The sequence below is a fragment of the Telopea speciosissima genome, chromosome 1 (genome assembly GCF_018873765.1).
Source record: "Telopea speciosissima isolate NSW1024214 ecotype Mountain lineage chromosome 1, Tspe_v1, whole genome shotgun sequence".
In the NCBI taxonomy this organism is placed as follows: Eukaryota; Viridiplantae; Streptophyta; class Magnoliopsida; order Proteales; family Proteaceae; genus Telopea; species Telopea speciosissima.
In genome coordinates this window covers 74,078,451-74,104,757 of record NC_057916.1, presented here as the reverse complement: position 1 = coordinate 74,104,757, position 26,307 = coordinate 74,078,451, and the positions used below count along the sequence as shown (strand labels likewise).

The window sequence follows — 26,307 nt, the reverse complement described above, 5'->3', positions numbered from 1 at the left end:
ATGTAACTATTTAATAACTAATAAATATATACAGCATGATTCTAGCTTGTACTGCTGTGATATGCTAAGAAACACAAAAATAGCAAATGGTAGACCCTATTCCACCCCAAAATGGAAATTTACATAGAACTCAACACAGAGGACAACCCTAAGAAAGTAAAACCACAAAATATAAGATCTAAAAAAAGGAAAAAAAATGCAGTGGAATATTCCTCTCTCTGTGTTATCAAGAATTCAGGATGTTTGGTGATTTCACTTAAATAGTTTATGACAATTCTATGGGATATGAAGGTACCATGCATAGCGGTCAGAGTTGGTTTGTATCATCAGTTTAGGTTCAACCATTGGGTCGTTTTCCCTTTTTACCCTTATTGAGTATTGACACCATCATACAACAGAATATCATACTCATCTCGTACTGCTATTGTGATTATTGTATTTCCAGAAGAGATATACAATGGTTGATGCACCACAAAAAGTTGGCAATGTCTGTTGCAGCAAGTCACTAGCATAGTTGTCACGGCGTCAGGGCGATCCAAGTCGGTGGAGGGGTGTCACGTCGATATATCGACGTGTCGCCCGCCATGGCACATGTCGACCATGTTTTATTTTTTATTTTCTCTATTTTTAATGTGTTAATAGATGTATACTCAAGCCATGTTTTATTTTTTCTCTATTGTTTCTCAAGTTTTAAGAAGAAAATTCAGAAATCGAAGAAGAAATCGAAGAGGGAAAGAAGAAATCGAAAGAAATCGAAGAGGGAAAGAAGACAGGAAGAAGAAATCGAAGAGGGAAAGAAGAAATCGAAAGAAATTGAAGAGGGAAAGAAGAAATCGAAGAGGGAAGAAGAAATCAAAGACAGGAAGAAGAAATCGAAGAGGGAAAGAGAGACAGGAAGAAGAAATCAAAGAGGGTCGCCATGGCGTAGGTCGCCATGCAACCCTCTCCAGTGCCAAGACGCCATGGCGACGCCATGGCAACTATGGTCACTAGCTATCATATGCACTTAGCCTTGTCATTTTAGTCAATCTGGACCATTCATTTGTTTGTTTTGATGAGCCATCAGGTAGAAATCACTCTTACCAATGATCTTCAACTGAGGGCACGAGAGCAGAAACTTGAACGGCCACAAAATCGTCCTAAGAATCCCAAAAAATAATTGGAATCAGAACCAAGGACTAGATTTCCTTGGCCCCAAGCCATTAATCAAAGTCTAAGATCAGCTGATAACAATACATAGAATACTATCCATGGTAAAACATGCTCCTTGACCTTGGCATTTTCCAGGAGAATACCCAAAACTGAAGCATTTTTAACCAGTTTCTTGTATACAGGTCTGTTACCAATGAGTTCGAAAATCTTTGACTGCAGAAACTCGATAATGATTTTGTACTTCCCAGAACTTCTATTACTCAAAAAAGAAATTGAACTTCTTGTTATTATCTGTAACTCCCCACTTTAAAATACAAGCATCCACAGATTTTCATAAGATGATACAGGGCCAGCATAAAATGAATTATAACCTCCTCGCGACACAGTAAAGTCAGAACCTGAACATGTTTACCATTGAAGCATAAAAGAAGGATGGGTTATTGGACACAGCAAACACAGAATTTCTCCCGAAACCGTATAAGATCCAAATCGGATGACAACATAGTCGGTTCCCCATTTATCTAAGATCCCTTCATGCATATGTACCAGTACAACTTTTCCCTGCAAAACATCAACAGCTTTTCACCTTTGCCACAGCTAAAGCATGAACCAGTAAGCTGGAGGTGGATCTCCGTAACCAAAGTTAAACCAGAGGCGCAGAAAATCGGGAATCTTCACCTGGTTTAATATTTCCTCTTCTACATAAAATCCTTCTACCAACTAAAATGCTTCCCCAGAAAAAAATAGAAGAGGTTATCCACCTGGAACTAACACAATTAACCCCGACTTTATCTAGCACGACCTCTAAACGCTTTGTTCCAGTACAATTAAATATGAGAAAATGCTATAAAATCGACCGAACCTCCACTGAGAAAACGCTATAAAATCAACATTCCTCAAAACATCTAAGAAAATAAACAGGTTAATCTCAAATCTAGAGTCAAGAATAACGTTCTAATAGTGAAATTTAAAGAATGATAACAGATCTCCATGCCCTCGGGCATCAAATGCAGCAACAAGAACCAAGAAAAAACAAATTGCATAGAAAACAATATCCCAGTTCAGTTTTACAGAAAAACACACAGAGACAGACATATGTAAAAACCAACCTCCTGCATCGTCCTTAACCGCTCCAGGCGAACCAAGCGAGCCGGAGCTGCTCCGTCGAAGACCAGAGGCATGAGAAGAAGCCGAGGAAACAGGCTTGGACTTGAAAGAAGAAGATTTGACGTTGGAATACACGGAGAGAGTCCTCTCAACCTTCAGCGCTCCCTTTTGCGTTCCATTTCTAAAACCACTGGAAGCCATGACTTCAACTCCTTGAGAAGCTAGCTCCCCTCGGCATTCAAGCCTACAAATCTGGAAATCTCAGAACCTTTGATTACACTGCCGAGAACACGACAAGTCGACAACAGAACAGACTAAAATGGAAAAGAAAAAATTTCAAAAACAAAAAAACAAATGAAGGAATGATGGTAACAGAAGTAGAAATCGTGGGAAACGTAACTCAGAAATTTGAGGGTTCAGACTTCAGAGTTCAGAGAGATAGAACCGCGGTTTTTCGAAAGCACGTACAGAGCAGTACAGGGGAGAGGAAGAAGAGGGAAGAGTGGTATAGTCTTTTCTGATTAGAGTAGATCAGTACATGGACGATGGTGGAGTAATGGTGGGCCCACTCCATTTTACTTTTCTCTTTTTTTTGAAAATTTAAAAATACAAAAAACCCCATTTTGCTTCGGTTATTAACCCAGACCGGCCTCGTGATGATCTTAAATTACGCCGAAAGGTCGTGAATTGCGGATAGTGCACTAGTGCGGCTCCCATTTAAATGACCAAATTACCCTTATTTTATTGCAAGTTTCAACCTTTTTTTAGTTGGACCAAATTTCCTTTCTTCCATGGTGAAAGAACGTTCACGGCGGGGCTCGAGGGCAGAGTCCGGATCTGCTCCCCACTCGGGATGGTGGGGATAGATCTGATGGGCCCCAAGGAGGGTTCAGATCTGTCCCCATCACTCTCCATGTGGGTAGCTGATCCCAACTTGGGGGCAATGTATAAGTGCAAGGTATCTTTATAGAAGGGATCGATTAGCTTGGAAACCGATATGATATCAACGCATATGGCATGGATCAGCACATATCAGATAGTTTTGCCCTTGATTTTCCATAAAATTGGGTTTCTGAAAAGTTTACCCCTTATTTGTACTGCTCCACTAATATGAGATTGGTCAAGTATCGAGATCGCCTATGTCCGATATTTACACGGATTGCCCGATATGGGATCGGTCCGGAGCATTTTCGAACTTATACTATAGGGAGGGCAATTAAGACCCTAGGATGGTGTGTGAACCTTCTCCATGGATGAAGGAAAAGTATTTTTTTTAAGGTAAAGATCTCAACACCTCGAGTGACAGATTCCTTCCCTCAATTGGTTGATTCAAATTGGAATCAATGGAAGCTGATCCTGATTTCAGCTAGGATCAGTTGATCAGTACATAATTGCTAGGTTTAGGGCATCCATTGGCCGATTCCAACTGATTCTTGACCGATCTAGACCAACTATGATTTGGAATCGGATCTAAATCGACGAATAATAAATCTTAATCCTGAATCCGTTCTTTTAAACCTCATTTCCAAACATCTCACATGATGAGACATGGTGCCTACACTGATATTCTCTCTCCTTTTAGATAACTTATGGGTCTCCTATGGGCCAATCTGTCTTCCATCTTTTCATAGATATGGTTTCCACTCTAGTATCGTTAGAAACCTCTACCTCTTTTTTATTTTTTAATTGAATTGAATCATTGAGTATTCATTTGGTTTTGTCATCTATGAGAGGAGAGTCAATGTATTAAATGGCTGATCAATTGGTTGTTCATTTTTCTCTCTTTGGATACTAGTATGATTAAGGAGTTATAATCGGTTAAAATGAGTTATGAAGGCTTCATGAATTTGATCTTTATTGAACAGTTCCTACTTGTTTTGTCTTTTTAATTAATCAATACTCACCAGTACTTATGTTAGTATTCATGAATTCCAACTACTCTGGTTAGTATTTAGTAAAAGTCAAGTCTAGTACCTTAGGTAGATTTTTTTTTTTGGCTAATGATCAGCAACGTATGTATTGATGGAAGAGATAAAATAATAGTACAATATTACATAGTATTATCTGAAGACCCTAGCCCAGCCTTAAGCTACAGCTCAAAAGAAAGCAAACTATCCTGACCGTGAGGCCCTAAGAGAACCTGTAATGTGGTCTACCCAATGCTTCCCAATTAACCATGTGAACAATAAAGCTTGGAGAGTAATTCCATGTTTGGGAGGATTGTGTTCTCGTAGCATGATTGGCTAGAGCGTCCACCGGTGTGTTTCCTTCTCTGAAACAATGAGTGACGCGCCATTGTATGGAGGCAAGGAAAATAGAGGCAGCCCACCATTCCTGTAGTTGGTACCATGGAAAATTAGCTGAAAGTATTGACTTAACCACTGAAACCGAATCACATTCCACCCATAGCTTGCTCACCCTTAAGTTCTAGGCTTCCTTGATGTCAATAAAAAAAGCTGTCATTTCAGCTTTATAGTTTGCTCCAACTCCTTGAAAGGAAGCAAAACATCTGGCCACAACACCAAGATGGTTGCGAAAAAAGTCTTCCAGCTCTTGAAGACCCTGGGTTTCCAATTGAAGACCCATCTATATTGAGCTTCCACCACCCCGACGGCGGCTGTCGTCACGTGACCTCCACAACCTTTTTACTCGGGGACCTGGAGATGGTTATTCTAAGTGACTTCGCCAATACCAGTGCCTTGACCGAATGCACATGAACCTTCAATATATGTGAGCAGTATGTGATTTCTCTAAGGCTTCTCATTACTACCTGCCTAGGATCACTTATTTTATTTTCGTATCTCCGACTATTACGCTCCCACCAAATCTGCTGACAGGTGATTACAAGAAGAGCCCTCCAGATGTTTGGGAGCAAAACTCCATTGGACTTTCTCCTCCACCATGAGAAAAACAGCTCCATTGAAGCGAACCCACTCCAATTCTCCTCAAATAGTAAGAGGATATCCTTCCAAACCATAACAGAAAAATTGCAATTTAGGAAAATTTGTGTCCCTGATTCCATTTCAGCATGACATAATTCACAGCGTGAGACCAAGGGGATCGTGCGGCCTCTCACTTTGTCGTCTATGGGTAGAGCATTGTGCACCATCCGCCATCCAAATAAAGAGTTGTGTGGGTGTAAACCTTGCTGCCATACTGCCCAGGCCCACACGGGTGGAGGGGCCTTTTTCCTAATCTCTTCCCATGCCGATGTAACCGTGAACTCTCCATTCTTGGAGTGAGCCCACATCCTGGAATCGTTTTTGTTTGTGGCTGTGATACCCGAACTCAAAATCTTTATGACCACCTGAAACTCATGAGACATCATAATGGAGAAGCTCCACCCATTCCCATCTAGGAAATCTGAAACCGTGGCTAATAGATTTTTTGGAATCTGATTAGGCAGCAGGAGATCCTCAATGGATTGATTCCCAATCCATTTATCATACCAAAACCAAACCATTGTTCCATCTCCCACCACCCATCTCTCCGATGCAAGAGTAAAATCCCACACTTTTCTAACTCCAGGCAGAACCGAGGAAGGGCCCACAGTTTTTTTTAGCGTGCCATCTTTACTTACAAATCTTCCTTTCAGAAATTCAGCGAGTAGTGATTTTGCTGATTTAATAGACCAAGCAAATTTTGCAATCAAAGCCAGATTAACATCTATCATGCGGCGGATACCTAAACCTCCTTCTCGTTTGGGCTTGCAAAGACTATCCCATCTCACCGTGATGGCTTTGGATTTATCAGATTCTCCCAACCAAATAAAGTTGCGGATCCAGTGCTCCATAATTTCTATGGCTAAGGCGGGCCATAAATAAATAGAAAAGTTATGGATAGGGATACTACTCATGACTGATTGCACTAGCTCAACCCTCCCTGCCATGGAAAGGAGACGACCTTTCCAGGCCGCAAGTCTTTTCTTGAAGTGGTCGATTAATAGTAAAACCGAATCCTTTTTAACCCTTCCTTTTAAGAGATTTATCCCTAGATATCTTGTGGGAAAGGTACAAACTAGAATTCGCAGTGCAGAAACCAGCCGCTATCGATGTGTTGCAGTGATTCTCTCTAAAAAGGCCTTGCTCTTTGTAAGATTAACTTTTTGATCAAAATACTCTCCATAATCTTCTAGGAATTTTTTTCACCCTCCTAACACCACACAACTCTGCCTTCATGAAAATAAAGAGATCATCAGCATAAAGAAGATGAGAAGGAGTGTTTACCTGTCTAGGCCCAGGTAGAGTTTTCAAGCTACCCGCCATCCAAAGAGCTGAAAGACCCTGACATAACACCTCTTCAACGATAATGAAAAGGAAGGGAGATATAGGATCGCCTTGCTTCAGACCTCTTTCCATGCCAAAGAAATCCATTGGACCTCCATTGATCACCACCGAATTCCTAGTTGACAACATGATCTGATGTATCCAGGAAATCCACAAATCAGAGAACCCAAATTTTTTTAGAACATCAAATAAGAAACCCCTTTCCAGGGTGTCAAAAGCCTTCTAGATGTCCAGCTTCAAACCCAAACCTCCTCCCCTGCACTTTCTATAATTAAGTTGGTTAGCTCATAAGCTACACCAATGTTATCAAAGATGATCTTTCCCTGGTGAAATGCACCTTGCTCTAGTGAGATTAATAAATGTATGATGGATGAAAGCCGAGTCGCCATAATTTTTGGGATCAATTTGAAGAAAAAATTACCCATGCAGATCAGGCGATACTGTCCCACTTTGATCGCAGATTCCATCTTGAGCACAAGGCTTAAGAAATTACAGTTCACCCCCTTCATGACCACCCCTTCCCTGAAAAAATTTTGCACCCCCCTACACACATCACTGCCAACAATATCCCAACATACTCTGAAAAAGGTGCCTGGATACCCGTCTGGGCCTGGCACACTGAAGGGATCCAGATCAAACACCGCCTTTTTGATCTCATCCTGCGATGGAATCCTAGCCAACATTTCATTATCACCTGCTGAAATCAAGGTGGGGATCACCTCAAGTAACTCGGACTTCCTGGTCGAATCTCCTCTTTTGAAAAAACCCTCAAAATGCGAGACAAAGTGAGTCACAATAGAAACTGTATCTGTAAGAGCTGTGCCATCCTCCTTAATTATTTTACAAATGGTGTTTTTTGATCTTCTCAATTTGGTTGAGAGATTAAAGTACTTAGGGCATCTACCTCCCAACCTAAACCATTTATCCCTTAACTTTTCTCTCCACAATTGATCTTGAAGCATAACAGCCTTATCAAACTCCTTCTTGGCCTGAGTCTCCCTATCAAACAACTCCTCTGAGAAGCCTTCCACTTCCACCCGATCCAAAAGAGAAGCCAAGTTAGCATGAGTACGTTTGACTTCAAGGTCAACATGTGGGAACCTCACCTTTGCCCATTCCTTCAAGGGACCTTTTAATCTTCTAAGTTTTTGAGATACCACAAATAAGGGGGATCCCCTAACCGGTTCTGTCCAGGACAATTTCACAAATGTTTTGAAGTGCTCATGTTCAGTCCAAAACCTTTGAAGGCGGAAGGGAATATTAACATGCCGGGGTATCTCCTCACATAGAACCAGAATTGGAGAATGATCAGAAGAACCTCTTACCAAGACTTTTTGAATACTGTTAGCATAGCGCTGCCACCACGCATCATTACATAAACTGCGGTCCAAAACGGCACGGACGTTCCCCACCCGACGGTTATTTGACCATGTGAATCTGTTGCTTAAAGAAGGAAGAAGAGAAAGAGATGCCGAGTCAATCATAGCTGCAAACTCCTCTACAGACCCCAAGTTGAAGCGACCAGGCCCTCGCTTGTTCGATGCGAACAGATAAGCATTGACATCCCCAAGTACTAGCCACGGACATGAGGATCCAGCAAGTGATACAAGGTCACTCCATAGATGCCGACATAAAGCTCGAAAATAGCTTGCATGGACCACTGTAATAATGATTTTGCCACCCTGCATATTCACTTGTAGAGTAATATGTTGATCTGAGTCCATAATGATCCTAGGCCGAGATAATCCCCTCCTCCATCAAAATCAAATATTTGGGTGACCCTCCTCCCTGCTATTAAAGATGATGTCTGAACTCATTCCCATTGCAGTAAAAAAACCCAATGGGCATTTATCAGTTCCAATCTTTGGTTCACTAAACAAAGAAAATCTGGAGAGTTTGCTTTCATAATACCCCGTAGATGTGTGCGCACACGCCGGTTTCCAACTCCTCTGATATTCCAGAATAGGCACTTCATTGGGGACTTGTGAGAGAGCTAGTGTGACGCTCATCATTTGCGTTCTCGCTGGGTTTCCCAAGCAACATCCGATCCACCATGTTGATCTCCAGTGTGTCGTGGCGTCTCGAACCTCCAGGCAAGATATTAGATTGCAGGATGTGTTTCTCCCTTACATTCTTTCTCTTACCCACTTTGATGAAGGGTGCAACACTGCCCTCATTCTCCTCTTGTATAGGAGCAAATTCATCATGCAACACTACCGCCAATCGGCCATTGTTACGACATGTAACAAAAACCAGCGAGGTCCTCTCCCTCTGGATATCTTCTCGCTCCAACATACCTACGTGGCCAGGTCCTTGAATATCTCTCCCCAAGGAAACGTGATGCAAGTGAGACTCCAAAGAGTTTGTTTCAAAAACCACCTCTCTGAGAGAGGAATCCTCCCTATCCACATTGTGAGCATTAGTGCCAGCTGGGTAATTGGAAAGAGCGTCACCAATATGAGAAACTGAAACCAAGGGGAACTCAACCACTGAAACGTGGCCAGGCACCCCAAGAGTCTCGATCGGGGGATTAGGGCTTGTAACGACATCCAGAAGTTTGCTCAACCACGGCACCCCCTGCCTGCAACTCCTCCGTCACCGGAGTAACCTTTCTTCTCCATTGCCGTCGCCCACGTCGACCAGTTCTCCCAACAGCCACCTCATAGTCTACTCCTGGGATGTGATCATTGTTCTCCACCTTCTCATGCAGTCTATTAGGGCACGCGTCCGGATGATGCCCAAATCCATGGCAGCTTGAACATCTTGTAGGAGGTTCCTCAAAAATTACCTCTTGTTTGAATACAAACATCTCCGGAGACCCTTCCTGTTCACGCTCGACATATATCTCCTCCACCCGGGGGATGGACTCATCATAATCAACACACACTCGAGCATACTGACCTTAGTGGGAGTCTTTGGTACGTCTATCGATCGCAATAGGTCGCCCTACTGCCTTCACCATAGACAACAGAATGTCTTCATGCCAGTACTCTTGAGGTAAGTGTGGGAAACGGATCTAGGTCAGTCTATGCGTTGAAGCTTATTCATGGACCCTGAATTCTTTCTTCCACCATTGTAGGCGAAGGAGTTGGTTATCCAATCAAATCGGGCTTCTTCTCCAGATATTAGTCATGTCCTCGGCATTAGAAAAAGTAAAAACCATATAACCTTTGCCAATGGATCTCAGGGAACACCTCCCCGAAGAGACTATTGTTGCGATGCTTCTCGAAGCCTATCCATCGCGGTGAAATGGAAATTAACTCTCCCCAGAAGAGAGTGTTGCAGCTTGTCCAGTTGAGCCACGTAAGCACTTGCGGGATCTTGATCCTCGTCAAATTCCCATCTCTAACAGGTGATGGCAAACTGTCAATCTCTGGAAGACGGGGTTTCACCACAGTTGCAAAGGATAACTGCTTCGCCGCCGTCTGAGATGCCATCCGAATCTCCGGGAAGCCCAAAAAGCCCCCCAAGTCTTGCATTGTCAATCCAAAGAGCCTTTATGTAGATTGAATTAATTAGATGTGTAAAGTAATGATTTATGGGTCGTATTCATTATACAAAGTCTTAAAAGTAAATAAAAATCCATTTTTTTTTGTGCAAAAACTGATTACAATCTTAAGAAGATCCTCAAGAGGACTCAAAAAGGTCCTGATGAGGGTAACTTTTTTTGTTAAGAAGTGAAAGGGCATACCCAGTGCACGAGGCTCCCGCCACTGCAGGATCTAGGGAGGGTCATATGTACACAGTCTTACCCCGGATCCGTCTTACCCCTGCTTTCACAAAGATATGTGATAGTCCAACATAACGGGTTGTGTGAAGACCCAATCTGAGAGCAAGAGCTTCCTCAACTAAAGCAAGCATAAGCACCAAGTGATCAGAAGAAACCAACTGGCTCTTCCTCTGCTTTCTCAAGATAACACACCCCAACCCCATTGCTTTGGGGCTAGAGGATAAGACAGCATCAATGAAATAAGAAATAACTCTCCGGAGACAAAAGGTGGTTCTACTTGGATTTCTAGGGTTCAATCCCGTTGCTAGTTCCACTTTTTTTTTTTTAGATAGGTATGCTAGTTCCATTTACTTAAACCTTACTTTTCGGACATCCAAAAGATGTTTATGAAAGCTCATCTCACACATCAAATATCATCTACCACATGCCAACTTAAATGGGGCCCAAATTTTATGGCTCAATCTCCCTTGCAATTGAATTTTATTTTTTTTTTTCTCTATCTAATTGTCCAACGTGACTTTAACAATAACTACAAGAGAGAGGGGGGAAATGCGGGGGTGAATGGTGTATTACAGCACAAGGTGAAGACAGGAGAGTCGAATGCATGACCTCCTGCGAGCTTGTACTCTATCGACAAACCATCAACCAATTGAACAAGTAGTTGTTTTTAATTAATTTCAGTTGGTCAAATGAAAAAAGAAATCATTAAAAGAATCATGAATACGGTAATAGGGTTAGGGCTACAAAAAGAAGCATGAACATATATGGAGGTGAAATAAATTGAATTTAATGCTACGGAGTAATAGCTTAATAAACTTCTTTTTTTGGGTGGAGAGGGGAAGTTGCTTTCCAAAACATTTTTTTTATGAAAAATAAAATAATTTATTAAGAGAAACGGAAAAACATAACACCACTTAATTTTAAACAAAGTTTTTTACTCCTTACATTTATAACTAAGCCATGGGCCAAGGAGATGATGCACTGATCTTGCTTAACTATATTAACCATAATGAATCGTTTTTCGATGTACAAAATGAAAGTAAACAACTGCCATGGCCATTCTCTTATCTCTATATCTAAAATTTCCACTAGGTTAAGACAGTCAGTCCAGATGTTGACGATTTTATGCACCTAATTGTTTGGCTTCTGCCAATCTTTTGGATAGTCCTCTTGCCTTTGCCTTTTGTGCATCCCCTGAATACTCAAAGTCCAAAGTGGCAATCACAAAATTATTATCACGGACAATAACTGATGCCCACCTACCTCATTAGATGATTCCTTACAGTAACTACCATCAAATATTACAACATATGAGTCCGAAGAGAATACCTCATGGTGTATTAAGGTAAAATCATAAAAACTGTTAGAAGTGAAGTTAAAATATTCTAAATATGAAGAACAAGAAGACCTAGATCTATGACCCATTTGTAAGAGCTTTGGATGCATATGGGGTACTATTTCCAAGCCAAGGATTTTTTGTGTTTGTGTTAAACAAAGAAAATTATATATGGAAGTGCCTTGTAGGGATAGTTTTGCATGTCACATTCAAAGTGAAGAGCTAGTGTCACTGGTTGTCTTAGTCAATTCCTAATTTTGAATATCAATGATCAAAATACTTTTTTTTTTTTTTTCCTTTAAAGGTGACATGCAAGGAAGGGATCCTAACTCTACGGGTCAAGAGCTCCAAATGATCATCAACAATGCCTAAAATACTAAGATTTTTCTTTTCTTTTTTTTTAAAAAGGAGATGCTTCTTAGTTAAGAGAAAGCGAGAGAAAGAAAAGATAATGAGATATAATACTTGACATGCATGAAAGAGATAATTCTTATTTAATCTATTGGTGTCGTATTATGTTATCATATTGCTCAATTTGTCTTCTATGGAGATTTGCTCTCAAAACTTATAAAGATGAAGATTAAGTATAATGTGCATGAAATTATATTAGGTTAAGACTTGTAAAAGTGTGAATCTCCTATAGAAGTTAGGGTTTTAATACACCGATATTGGGATCAATACTGATCATCACCAATATCGATATAGATAAGCTATATCGGGTTGGATCGAACACTTTATCTTTTCAAGATACCCGATATATGTGTGTGTTTATTTTTTAATTATTTCTCTTCCCCTAAAACATGTATTGATCGATACTGATATGAATCGACAGATCCAATACCTGATACCTAACGTAAAACTATGATAGAAGTAATCTCACACTCTCTTACATGTATATTAATCAAATCTAAAGATAGATTTTGTTGTAGTATGGTTGGTCGTCCTTTGATATTTTAATCCCTCTTTATCAAATGTGTGCATGCACTTACAAGAGGACCCGACCCCTATTTGTGAAATATATTTATATGCATTCCTAGTCAATCAATAGTTAATTTGAAGTTCTTCAATGATTTAATTTTTCTTTGGGCCAGACATTGGATATGATATGTTTCATTGGGTCAACACATATGAGACAACCTTAAAAGTTAAAATGGCGTTTAGATAAACCTATTGGGTTTGCACATTCAAAGAGTTTAAGGACATTATTGTAATATACCCTTCATCGGAAAAAAAAAAAAAAAAAAAAAAACTTTAAAAGGGTGTGTATGAGAGAGAGTGGGAGGGATACTTATTGGGAAATGATGAGGGGGAACTTGCTTTAAGTTATGAAAGCTTTTCAAAGGAGATGATTTGCTCTGATGGCAATCATGGCAGACCATAAAAAGAGTCTGTACCTAAAATACCGAAAGGAACCAAAAAGTGTAGTTTGCCTTTAATTAGAATTTCAAATTGTGACATTCTTTTTTACCTGAAATACCCCTAATCCTTATATACTCTATTGTCGATACCCATAGCGATTGAGAACTTCACAATTCAAATAGATCCTTTTAACATGCTTTATGCATTTTTATATTTCAGGTTATACTTAATTAGGGAAAAGGTTGGGTATGCTAGTAGTGTATCGTATGCTTACACCCTATGTGTTTATCTCTCGTTTCCTCTCTTTGAGTTTAAGGGAATCATTTTAAAAAATGAAAGAGAGAGATAGATACATAGGATGCTTATATACAGTAGACACACAGGATGCATATCTATCTCTCTCTTATTTAATTATGGGAAGTAGTTTTCTGTCCGACACTCCCATGTATCTATATCTCTCCTCTTCAAAACAAGGGGGCAGAAGTGTCTTTTCATATGAGGAGGAGAGAGATAAACTCATGGGAGTACTGGAATAGGCCACACTCCTGGACAAAGTTTTTTTTTCCTTTAACTATTTATGCATTTGAATTTGATGTACATGCTGTGACAAAACCTGACCGACCCGTAATTTTATCCGCCTAATATTCAGGTTTCACACTATGACCCGTGATTAATCCATTTATCTAATTTTTTTTTAATTTATTCTTTTCTTAATTAACATAACATTGAAAGATAAGTCACATCCTTAAAGGGACCGATTTTCAAAATCTATTAATCTAAGAGACAGGAAGGAAGCTAAAACCACTTCTAAAATTAGAGCTGGACAGTGATATGTTGCTTAACCAAAAAGGCTGGAAGTAACATTCTTCCAAACTTCAATTAACAAGTCACAAATTAAGATTTGTTTACTTACATATCCATTTATTGTTGTGGCCGTATTGCTTGAACAATTGGGAATGCTTGATGCCTATCCAAGCAATATATGAGCTAGCCTCCACCTTATTTGAGTCTTTAAGGTATCGGTCACCGGTGAAATCGATATTGATACTGATATGTACATATTAATCATATCGACATGTATTGGACAATTTTGTCCTCCATTTTTTTGTACCACCAATCAGATATCAACCAGCTGTCGATATCGATACAGACAGTCTGATCCAATATTGATTCCTAAATCCATGTATGTGACTGCAAAGATTGATTAACAACGTCTAATTAAAACCGAAACCGGATTTTGTTTTGATTAAACTTAGTCAAAATGTTCCAAATAATATTAGAGAATAGATGAGTTACCATTAGAGAGAGGTAGTGTATCAATTTGGATGGCCCAATTCTGCAACATGATGTCCATGTGCAAATATTGGACGGTGAAGTTGTTCATTTTCGATCAATACATTGATAGTTCCAATCTATCTATAAAGTGAGATATGATAAAGCTGGTATCCTTTAGACTATTCACACATGACATGAATATGAGAGAGAGAGAGAGAGAGAGAGAGAGAGATTCGTTTATATGTCATATTGTATTTGGAAGCTTGAATTATAGTAGCGGCATAAAGAGGGGGTGAGGGTAGGGGGGGGCAGGATTTGGGTCCTTAGAGCGACACAGTGTGTAGTGCATCATCCGGCGGAGAGAGAGAGAGAGAGAGATTCGTTTATATGTCATATTGTATTTGGAAGCTTGAATTATAGTAGTGGCATAAAGAGGGGGTGAGGGTAGGGGGGGTAGGATTTGGGTCTTTAGAGCGACACAGTGTGTAGTGCATCATCCGGCGGTCTGCAGTGCACGGGCATGCAGCCCAACACACAAGTGGATTGTTGGGATGCGTGCTTGTGCGCTGCAAACCGTTGGATGTGCGCTACATGCTATGTCACGCTACAGAGGAGCCCCACGCCGGGGGGGGGGGGGGGACATGGGCTGCTCCACCATTGCAGGCCTTATGGGTGTGGCTTTTTTTTTTTTTTCTTTTCACTTTGCCTTGATTACAACACCACCTTGTGTCAAAAGATTCAAAGTTTGGGCCCCAAGATGCCTAATGTACTTATTTACAGAGTTCCTATCCTTTTCCTCTACCCCATGAGTTGTAAGGAATCAATCAATGTTAAGTGCTTTATACTTTGAACCAGCATCTGAGTTCCCAAAGCCTGGATTGTTGTTAACCAGTGCAAAAATAGCTCAATTGGGTCAATTGATCCCATCACAGTTAGACAAGTCTTGTTATTAGAGAGCTCATGGTCTTGGATTGAATACTCCATCATAGTATTAAAGGTTAGGTTTCTTTGTTATCCTTCTTAAGTTGTTTGTCTACTTGTAAAATCAGGAATGTCGAAACTCATGTGAGAGAGAGTGTTGAGATGTTGAGAATTATAGAGCAATATATAGTTTTACATGAGTTTGTTCAGGTCGTGGGTGTCTACATATACTTGAGGAGTTATTTCCACCTAATGTCCTAAAGTTTTAAGTTTTAAGTTTTAAGTAAGACCCTCCAACCCAACCTAGTCTATAAAGCTTATAGACCTTCTACTTGATGACATACTATTGATTTGATGGACGATGCCCTTGTGATAAGAATTTGATGGTTCATCTTATGCTATTGATAACTTTTTCTTTTCTCCCTTTTATGGGAATGGAAGTAAGATGTATTACTTCATAACTGCATAAGAGTTGGGATGGAGATGTGAAAGTCGACCTGCAACTACCACTCTTTTTACTTAATGTGTGGCCACCTTTTGACACCATTAAAGCTATTGGTGATTTCATCTCGTACCTTGTGTTCATATGCTACTTTCTTAGGAATCTATTCCTTGGTTGGGGCCACTTCATTGATTAGGACATCTATTCATTACAATCCATAGTCGGAAAACTAGGCTTTTCGACTTGACTTACTCTTTTCAAAATATGATGAGTCAGGTGAATCATTTTTTTCCTGATTTTGTAAGCATCTTCTTATGCTTCTCCAAGTGAGGAGAGACTGATGCTATATTGCTATGTTGCTTCACAATGAGAAGAAGAAAATGGGTTAATATTGAAGACAACAAATAATACTTCAAGAGCTTTGTTTAGTTTGAGACCAAACTTATGGTCTATAAACGGTATATGGCCCAATAAAGAAAACCAGACTCAATAAGTTTCACATGACTCAAGCAAAAGGGGTTTTTTTACAAATGCCCCCCTGAAAATGCCCATTTGTCCAAATACCCCCTTACAACTTTTTTAATTGTAAACTCTCCCTATTTTCAACAAATTGTAGCATTTTGGTCCAGTCCGTTAATTTGGGACGTTAGACGTTAGTTTTAGGAAATGTAATGATCAAAATGCCCTTGTGACAAAAAACAACAAAAGTTAAAAAGTAAAATGATCAAATTGCCCTCATCTTCCCCAAATCATTTAGGGTTTGAAACTGAAAATCAAACCCTAAACCATTTGGGGAAGATGAACCCTAAAATCAGATACATCTAGCACTTGATACTTCCAATCTGCTTGCATTTTATGATTTTTAATTCAATAAACCAACTAGGAACTTTTCTAAATGTAGAAGAATTTAACTGCTATCTTGATTCATCTGCTTAAGCCATGGCGGATCCAAAGAGAAACCGTTGGTTTCCTTTATGATTTTATTAACCAATTGACCGTTCATGATTGTTATTACAGAGGATCTTAAGAGGGACAGACCACAGAGGGTGAACACCCCACATCCAGCCCAACCATTTGGGGAAAATGAACCAAAAAATCAGATACTGGAATGGAATGAATGAAAAACATTTGGGGAAGACGAACCCTAAAATGAATGAACAAATATTTGGGCTGCGAGTTGTGTGCGACTAGGTTGGTCAATCCCTCCCAATCTCACATCTTAATCCCTCTTTTCCTATCTTCTTTCTTGTCCATCGTAATGGTTCTTTTCCCCATTTCTCTGTGTCTGCGGTACTTGCTTGTTAGAGAAGGTTGCTGAAATCCCATCGATCTCTCTCTTCCTTCTCTCTTTCTCTCTAATACTCTGGGTGTGAGTATCTTTGACTTAAGCGACTTCAACCCTAGAGCCGGCCTTGCTATAAGCTGCTTTGTTGAGAGGAATCCAGTTGAAATCGAGACCCACTCTGCTGTTACCGCTTCTTTGGGTTTTAGAAAGTCGTTGACGAGATAAGTTTTCAGATTTGGGGATCTTGTGGGTCGTAATCAAGGGGTCTGTTGATGTGAACCTTCTCTTAAAATTTCAATTAATTTAGATGCTTGGAAGGATAGTTCAATAGATCTCTTGATTCTGATCTCTATGCGTAGGGTTCAGGAGTTGTGAAGAAGGTCTCGATTTTTCAATTTGCAGAAGAAATTACGATTGGATTGATGGGTGATTATAGGGTTCATCTTCCCCAAATGGTTTAGGGTTTGATTTTCAGTTTCAAACCCTAAATCATTTGGGGAAAATGAGGGCAATTTGGTCACTTTACTTTTTAATTTTTGTTGGTTTTTGTCACAAGGGCATTTTGGCCATTACATTTCCTAAAACCAACGTCTAACGTCCCAAATTAACGGACTGGACCAAAATGCTACAATTTGTTGAAAATAAAGGGGAGTTTACAATTAGAAAAGTTGTAAGGGGGCATTTGGACAAATGTGTATTTTCAGAGGGGCATTTGTAAAAAACCCCAAACAAAAGCACCAACTCGATAAACTCGGACTTGGTGTGGTTATTTCTTAAACCTAGGCAAGTCTTCATTAGTCTTGATTAGGTTTCATGTTTTTTAACTCCACTTAGGTGATTCGCCCAAGTCAAAATCTGATTTTCCAAGTATGTTGTAACCAATTGATTATAAGTATTAAATACTTCTATCATGATTTGTAGCTCTTTTTAGTAGAATTATACTCTACACAACTCTTCCCTTTTGGTGGTTCTTAATTTCTCTCTTTAGAACTGTTTACCAAAAATAATAGAACTATACATAATGGATGGGAGAGAGTTCCTTCCAACGCCCGGATACTAATTGGGCGAATGAGGGTTCCCCCTTTCGAATCTTCCAATTGAAGGCTTCACTCCAACTACTTAATAGCTTCAGTCCACAGACACAAAAAAGAAGAAATTAGTTAGAGACCGTAGAACCACAAAGGTACGAAGTCGGATACAATGGTTGCAAGTTGCAACAATTAAAATCAGTGAGAGAGAGAGCTAGGCACTTCATTTTTAGTGTGGTTCCAGGAAGCCAACAAGGAGGAATCGGCTACATAGGACGCAATTCAAATGGCGGAAGGTGTTTGGTAGCGGTGTCAAATCCATGTCAATTTGAGGAACCAGAAATGGGTGAAGCATTGTGTATTCGAGCGGCTTTGCTTGAAGCCATCTCTAAAGATTTTAGATGCATCATCATTGAGAGTGATTGCAAGAGTGTGATAACTCCTCTGCAGCATCGACATCAAGCCTCACCTTTGTATTTGTGTCCTATCTTGGATGATATTCTGTATTTGTCTTCTTATTTTGATTCTTGTACCTTTGAATATATTCCAAGGGAGATTAACAGTATTGCTGACTCCCTTGTCAGGAAGACACTGTCGGTAACAGGTGCGACAATCTGGCCCAACTCTGATCCATGGATTATGAAAATGTGTTCTTCTCCTTCCATGCGTACTACTCGATGATATATAAATAAAGTACCCCCTGCCCCTAGTCTTGACGAGTTGATACCCATATATGTTAATCGAGAGAAACTGATCATTTTCCTTTTTGCACGTGGGTATTCAATTCAACCTTTTATGGAAGTAGGATAAAAAAAGGCTCTTCTTTTTAATGGCAGAAAAGTGACTCAACTGGAACTGGTCTCTTCTATATGTTTATATCCATTTAAACTTGACAATGAAAGCCAATACTACTAATGTATTGTCAATACTCAATAGTGTCTCTCTTCTTGATCCTCAAATTTACTTTATTTTCTTTTGGGTTGTTGTCCAGGCCATTACAGACCATCCGTTCACATCATGCTAACCAACAACTTAAATTCACCTAGTTGAGAGTATTGGCTCCCATGCCACCGAGAAGACTCATTCTAACTGGAGGTGCAACTGGGCCGGGCTGGGTTAGATTTTTTAAGACCTCAGCCCAATCCTACGTACCCTTAACTCAACCCAGGTCCATCCCTACCGGACTCAACCCAATCCAGCCTTGATTGACTTAATTGGGCCGGTCTGGGCTGAGTTGGTCCGATTGACCCCTATTTTTGCCATCTAAGGTCTAGACATGTTTTCTTAATTGTATGTATGATATAATTATGGACAAGAGATCTCTACTTGGTCGCATGGTCTCTACACAAGCGTCTGGGCCAATGGGAGAGCACGTCTGGGTATCTACTTAGGGGCAGAGGTGCCATTTTCACGATGCCCTATGAGAGGGCGTAGGAAACACCACCAAGTAGAGATCTTTTCCCTATAATTCTATATAATTCTATATTTTTATAGCTATATATATACAGAGCTGGGCTCAACCTGAGGTTTCAATCCAAGCCCGTTCAAGCCTTACACCAAGCTTGGAAATCTCAAACCTAGCCCATCATGTGGGCTGAAAAGCCCAACCCAGGCCATGTTGGACTCAGGGCTGGCTTGGGCGGGCTCGGGCTCAAAGGGCCAAATTTACATCCCTACCCCCAAAAAAAATAAAAATGTTGCTTCTAGGACTGAATATCTTTTAGCAATGCAATACTACAGGGTTGAGACTTCTTAATTTTATTAAAAGGAGAGGTTCCGGAAGGGCGTGTTTGGTTGCAAGTGAAATGGGAAAGGGAAGTGAAGGGAATTTTTTTTCCCTTTTAAGTCGTTTGGTTGCAAAGGAAGCCAAGTGAAATTAATTTTGCTAAGTCGTTTGGTTGTCTGTGAAATTGATGTAAAATCAATGTAATTTTTTTTAAAATTTGTAATCCAACCCACTTTACTAACTTTCACTTATTAAGGCTCTTTCTTAATAATTTATGGAAAAGGAACGCTAACTGGTGTTGCAGCGTAGTGTGTACCTACGCTTAGGCATTGCCGTGCAAAGTGGCCGGTGCACCCCCTAAAAAGGTAGAAAGGACCAGAGGTGCGCCGGTCATTTCAAACTTTTGTAATATATAACAAAATTTTAATGAATTTGAAATACTATTTGAAAACACATCATATCTACCCCATTGAGACCCATAACATTTACACACAAATGTGCATGGGTAATTAGAGAACCTCCAAATTCTAACAATTTGGATGGTTAAGAGAGGGCATCGCACATCAATGGGGAGGGGGGATATTATCGGATATTCATAAATAAATGGGTAGACATTTATAATCATTAATGACCATTGAAGCAAAACCAAATTGTAAATTCGAGCCTAATGATTCAAAATGCAAACATTCAATATGCCTTTGCATTTCTCTAACCTTGTGTGGAAGAGAAAAATAAAACGATTTCCAATGACAAGCTGGATAAAGGAAATTCTATCTATAACCAGTTGGATTTTTCCTCAATCAACCAAATAGTACAATTTGCGTACAAAAAAAACCAAAAATGGCCACAAACAAGACCAGCCTCAATGGCATGTCTGTATCAGATTATAACGTCAAGTTCCTAATTGAAGTTTTCCAACTACAATGTGAGCACTATATACAAGAGCAAGGAATAGAAACTAGGATTAAATACCATATCCAAAGACCAAAATTAAGCTCCATAGGAAACACAAATGAAACTCAACGAGTGAGCCAAACATCATAAATCCAAAGTGGAAACAGTTCCATACTTAGCTAACAATGTTGTATCTCATGCTGACTCAGCTGTAGGTTCCCAACCCCACACCAATATCTTTGCCAAAATCATATCTGAATCCATCCTTAGCCTTAGAGTAACAAACATGAAGAGTTCCTTGAGTATGCCAGTGAACACACTGAAGGCAGCCCCTGCTCCAAAGACTCCTTTCCTCAAGATCTCGCAAGAAGGTTTTTTTTTTTTATGAGACGCAAGAAGGAGGTTGGTCCCAAAAAACTGTCATGTATATGGTATGGTAGGCATTCCTCATAGAACCCGCAAGCAAGCAAATCTCCGCGACAAAAAATGCCAACCTACGACGGACAAATCAACATTATATTTAATGGTTGGAGCAAAGAAGGAAAATATTACTAATGTCATGGAATGGAAAATTAAAGCATTGGGTAGATACAGATCAAAGAGAGTTCAATTTGAAAATTTATCTACCATTAATAAGTGCCAACATCCTAAATTTCATCAAGCAAATCCAAGTATGCTGCAAGGGAACCTTTTCTCAAAAATAACAGAGTACAACCCCGCCCTCCCCCCCAATAAATAAATAGAAATCAATCAATAGAATAATCAATTGAGGCCAATAAATAACAGCAAATCCAAGTATGCTACAAGAGGCATAGATTATCTGCTTTCCTTTTATTCTCTTCCCTTCTGGTTCACACTAATTTCTTGGTAGAAAGGGAGGGGTTTTGTGGGGGTGGTGGTTAAGATGGGATATCTGATCGATTTATGTCTTTAACCTTATCATATGATTAACATTATGGGATTGTTTCTTTCACAGCTACTGTCCTAAGAAAGGCATAGACTCCTATAATTACCATCTTTTTCATATAAACTTTAGCCAAGGTTCGTATAACCAAGTTGTGAGTATTTGTTAGACTCTTATCTCTCCTAAGACAATCCCATGCATTATAAAAATTTGGGTATGCTAAGAGGGCTTCATCTTCAGATGTTAAATCTGGGACAGCATCAAGGTCTAATGGTTTTGAGTAACCTAAGCGCAGTAAAGGGTGAAGCCAAGAAAACATCAAACGACTAACGAAACTGGCTCGGCATAATTCTGTCCGATATGTATCACACTTTTCAATAAGCGGTTCAGATAAACTTTGGTTTGGGCTATTCTGAGACGCAGCCTGACTGAAGTGTATGAAAGCACAAACAAGAAGCATTAGCTTGGCAGGCCATGACACACAATGTCTAAGGTACAAATTGTTTGCATTTTTACCAACACTTCCATATTCAGTGCAGTCCCCACTAATGAGAAGGAGACCCACCAGATTGTTGAACACACAGTGCAGATGGCAGTGACTGTGTGTTGGTTGTCATTGCTGTCAACACAGTGCATGTGTGTTGTTGTAGTCAACACAATGTATCTTGGTGCAGTTACAGAGCTCGGGCCAATCAAGCAACATTCTAGTTGAGTAGACATGCTTATGGCAGTGCAGGCAGTGACTGGATTGTGTCCTCACCATCCCCAGTAGTTCTTATAGTGTTCACTACGGCAGTGATATCATTACAGGGGTATGGCAGTGTATACAGAGGTCCCATAGTGTTTGGGAGTCATCCAGGGGCATTTTGGTCATTTGACAGTGTTGTGGCATGTTGGCAATGATGTTGGAGCATCTAGGGATTATATGGCAGCATGAGATTGTTCAATGCTGTGTTTGGAAACCTTAAACAGCCTTGGATGAAGGTTAGGTGTATTAAGAATGTTGATTTCATAGGTTTTCGCACTGGCAGCGTGTTCGTCGGCATTTTTAGAGGGTATAATGACAGAAATGGGTGAAGCATTCTACATGAATATTTTAGTTCGTCGAGTCCTCTTTGAAATGCAACTGGAATCGTGCAATTCCGAGTTCAGACAGCAAAGTTACATCAATTCCCGTTTGGTCACCTAAAATGAAGGGCAATTTAGTCAATCCGAATTGTTTTTGGGTTTCCTGAGAAAATCAGTAAGGGTTTTGCTGATGTCGCTATTTTTGATTGGTAGTGCTCATCGGCACGGACACGTGGCCTCAAACGGCGCTCAAATCGGAGCTATAACGAAGTAGTTATGGCCTAGATTCCATTTCGGGCTCCTTGGTTGGTTGAAGATGCAAAAGATTCCGATCGATAAGACAACATTCAACTGAGATTTTAAAATTTGAATGTACGGTACAGATTAATCCATATCTGTAGACCCTTGTGACCCTTGATCACGTGCAGCGCCTGTGTAGAGAAGTGGCTAGAAAAAGATTCTCTTTGGGAAGATCTCATAAGCCTTGTCAATTCAATTTATAAATGATGAAGATCCAACGGTCTAATATCTTTCCCGCCTTCACCGACAGATCTAACGGCTTGCAGGCCGCCGTACGAGAAGGCCAATAGAAGCACGATACGTCGCCTGCTATGTCAGCCGTTGACGATTGACTTGCTGACACGATCTGAAACGATCTGACGGTCTCAAGTGCTACGATTCTGATCCAACGGTTCCTTCTGTGACCGATACTGCACGTGTGCTACACAGAATCAAGCGGCACTAAGGTGTTGCGCGTGCACGCATAACTCTCCCTCAAGATTCCATTTTAAGCTACACGGTTCGTCCAACTTCAGTCTGCGATATCTAGGGCTACAGAACTCGAAATAAGGTGATCTTTTTTTTTATTTTGGGTAATTTTTCGAGATCTATCCATTGGTGAGCTGAGAGAACAGAGAAGAGAAGCAGAGGTCGCCGGAAAAGGGTTGCAACCCTAAATAGGTGATGTGTGTAGTCATGGCTTGAATCACCTTCTCCTCTCATGTGTTCAGCCTCCCAAGAAGCCATTGACAGTTTGAAATCATAGTTTCAGCACCTCCCTTTGTGGTTGTAGCCAAGGAAGAAAGGGGAAAAGAGAAAAAAAACAAACAGAAAGAAGGAAGGAAGGAAGGAAGAAAGAAGAAGGGGAAAAGAAGAAGAAGGAAAGGGGAATGAGATAAAGCAAAAAGGTTGAAGCTCATCTCACATTCCGTGAAGGTTTAGTGCAAAAAGAAAGAAAGGAAGAAGAAAGAAAGAAAAAGAAAAGGAAAGGAAAAGATGAGAAAAGAAAAGAAAGGGAAGGAAATAGAAGGAAAAGAAAGAAAAGGAAGAAGACAGTGGTTTCCCACGCTGCCAGGAACCAATCCAGAACTCCAGTGACAGAGCACACTTGAAGATTCCAGTTTTCCATCAAATTGGAAAAAAAATGAAAATTCCAGTGAGCCACCAGAGTTGCCAGACTCCATCACCGGACATCAATGATCAGAGACAGTGCATGGTTGTGAGATTTTCTACACTTTATTGCCTGTTGTGTTTGATATACTGTATTTCCATTGCATATGCTACCTAGGTTATACTGCCATAGACCTATGCTATGTGGATTTCATTGTAGGGCATTTGTATAAGCCTAATTGTTTTTATTCAGTTGTCCAGTTGCATCTGGACACAGTGCTGGTTACCAGTGGGTGCTGGGAGAACCATTGGGGGTAACACCCTTGTCTCTATACTTAGGGATAGAAGTAGGTCAGATGTCCTGAGTCATAGGTGTGACTAAAATATCATCTGCCGTGGGTGCGGCCTCTCAGTTTTATGCTGGGAAAATTAGTGATGAGTAGATGCTGAGGTCTAAGTGACCATTACTCCGTGCACGTAGGCAAACTGCCGAAGCACGTATTTCTTTGTATTGTGGATGATTGCTTGCCTTTGTTAGAAGTGCTTTTCTGTAGGATGGGTGTACACACCTGGTAGAGCCTTTGACAGTCAGGCTGGGGTGTGTATGTGTATATGTATGCCATCAGTGAGGTCCTCCAGTTGTGATTGAGTCAGTGTGCTTGAGTGAGGGATCTCCAACAATTGACATAGTAGCTCTTGGCAGCACTTTATTTAGCAGCTCTTGGCAGTAGTATCAGTGACTGTGGTTGTATGAGACTGAGTCAGGATTGTTATTAGAGTGTGTTTGTGTGCCTGTGTGTCTTTTGAGAAGACTGTGTGGGTAGTTGTGGTGAGAGTGTTAAAGATCTCAACAGGTGAATTGGTAATGAAACTGTTGAGGGAAAATATTTTTAGAGTCCACTGATTCACCCCCCTCTCAGTGGCCATCACTGTTCAACATAGACTATAACTAGAACTCTTACCCATCTGATCCTCTGAAAAATCAAGGAAACAACCAAAGATATCCAAACCAGTCCCCTGAGAAAATCAGCCACCCAACTCAAATTCCTACATTCATCATTTCTATCCAATACATCCCACGCACCAGAAATAATATATGCAGAACTAATGACAGCACAGTAGACTGAAACAGCTACAAAAAATAGAGATTTTCCAATTCCAAGTGTAAAATCACAAAACATTTGCATGTGATTAAAATCCATTAAAACTATTTACTAACTTTAAAAGTAAGAGAGAGAGAGAATATTACAGAAGTGGCATATAGTGAATACTGCAGACTGGGTCATTAATTGGTCCTTAGGGACCCTCTGCCTCCGGCATTTCATTAGATTCTCTTTTCACAATCAGATAGCTTTTCTGGGTTTTTCTTTCCTCTGAGTTTCTGGCTTTCTGAAGTAACAAAGGAGCCTTTGGAAATGCCTTCTCCAACCACAGCTACTATTCCGCAGCTCACTACTACTTACCTTTCTTGCTTTAGGAGATAAGATCTTAACTCCTATATGGAGAATCTCCTGATGATTCTCCTTTATCCCCCAACCCAACTGGACTCTCTCTCTCTCTCTCTCTCTGTGTCCGTAGTTCCAGCCCAGTTTTGAGGCTTAAAACTAGGGTTTTCTTAGGGTCCCTGTCCCTCTAATTAAAGGTGTCTAAATAAGGCCATTCTAGACCTTCATGTACCACTCACCCATAGCAACTGCTGATTGCATCTAATGTAAACTTTGCCGAAGGTAGAAATGGATCTTGTAGAGATTCCCTATGATAAGTAGGTTTCCTGTCATCTGCGTAACTACAGGTCATATTCTGGTGTTGTATCTTGAATTTGAAGTAAGGCTAATTCACAAGTCACAACTATGCAACTATGAAGATGGCCCACAATAGGATCACTCACACTTACAACAATCATTGTACTCAGTTTCAGCAACAGGGACAACATTAGAACCACCTAAACAGTAGGTGAATAAGCTCTTTCACACCCGACTATATACATATATATATATATATATATATATATATATATATATATATATATATATATATATATATATATATATATATATATATATATATATATATATATATATCCCTAAGACTAAGGACTGTCCACAACATAAACAAAACCGTCAACCTTAGACCTATCAGCAGGAGATGAGACAACTTAGCACTTAGAGTGCTTGGATGGAACTGATGTTCCAGTCTAGAGTTCCTATGATTGGAACAACTCTTCAAAATTTCAGCCAAAATAAATGCTAAGGAAGAAATTCTCCCCTATACACCTTTATAAACAAACAATTATTGGTTGAATCGCTGTGAAAGAAAAAAAAAAATACCGCATGTAAAATTCCAACGAATCACCAAAATCAGAAACAGCGCTGCAAGTTAAACCACCCCCGCCCACCCCAAAGAAC

At 40.1% G+C, this 26,307-nt stretch overlaps 1 protein-coding gene across 2 annotated transcripts in view; it reads right to left on the bottom strand.

Annotated features, from left to right (window-relative positions):
- The window catches only part of LOC122648964 (kinesin-like protein KIN-UB), a 101,818-nt gene that overhangs the window by 24,100 nt on the left and 51,411 nt on the right, over positions 1-26,307 (bottom strand). The window contains exon 1 of one of the 2 annotated variants that reach the window (XM_043842296.1): positions 2,262-2,629. The exons of the other annotated variant lie outside the window; for it this stretch is intronic. Coding sequence (XP_043698231.1) covers positions 2,262-2,460 — 199 coding nt within the window. The 5' untranslated portion in view covers positions 2,461-2,629. Of the gene's footprint in view, positions 1-2,261; positions 2,630-26,307 lie in introns of those variants that run through there. 2 annotated transcript variants of the gene reach the window in all.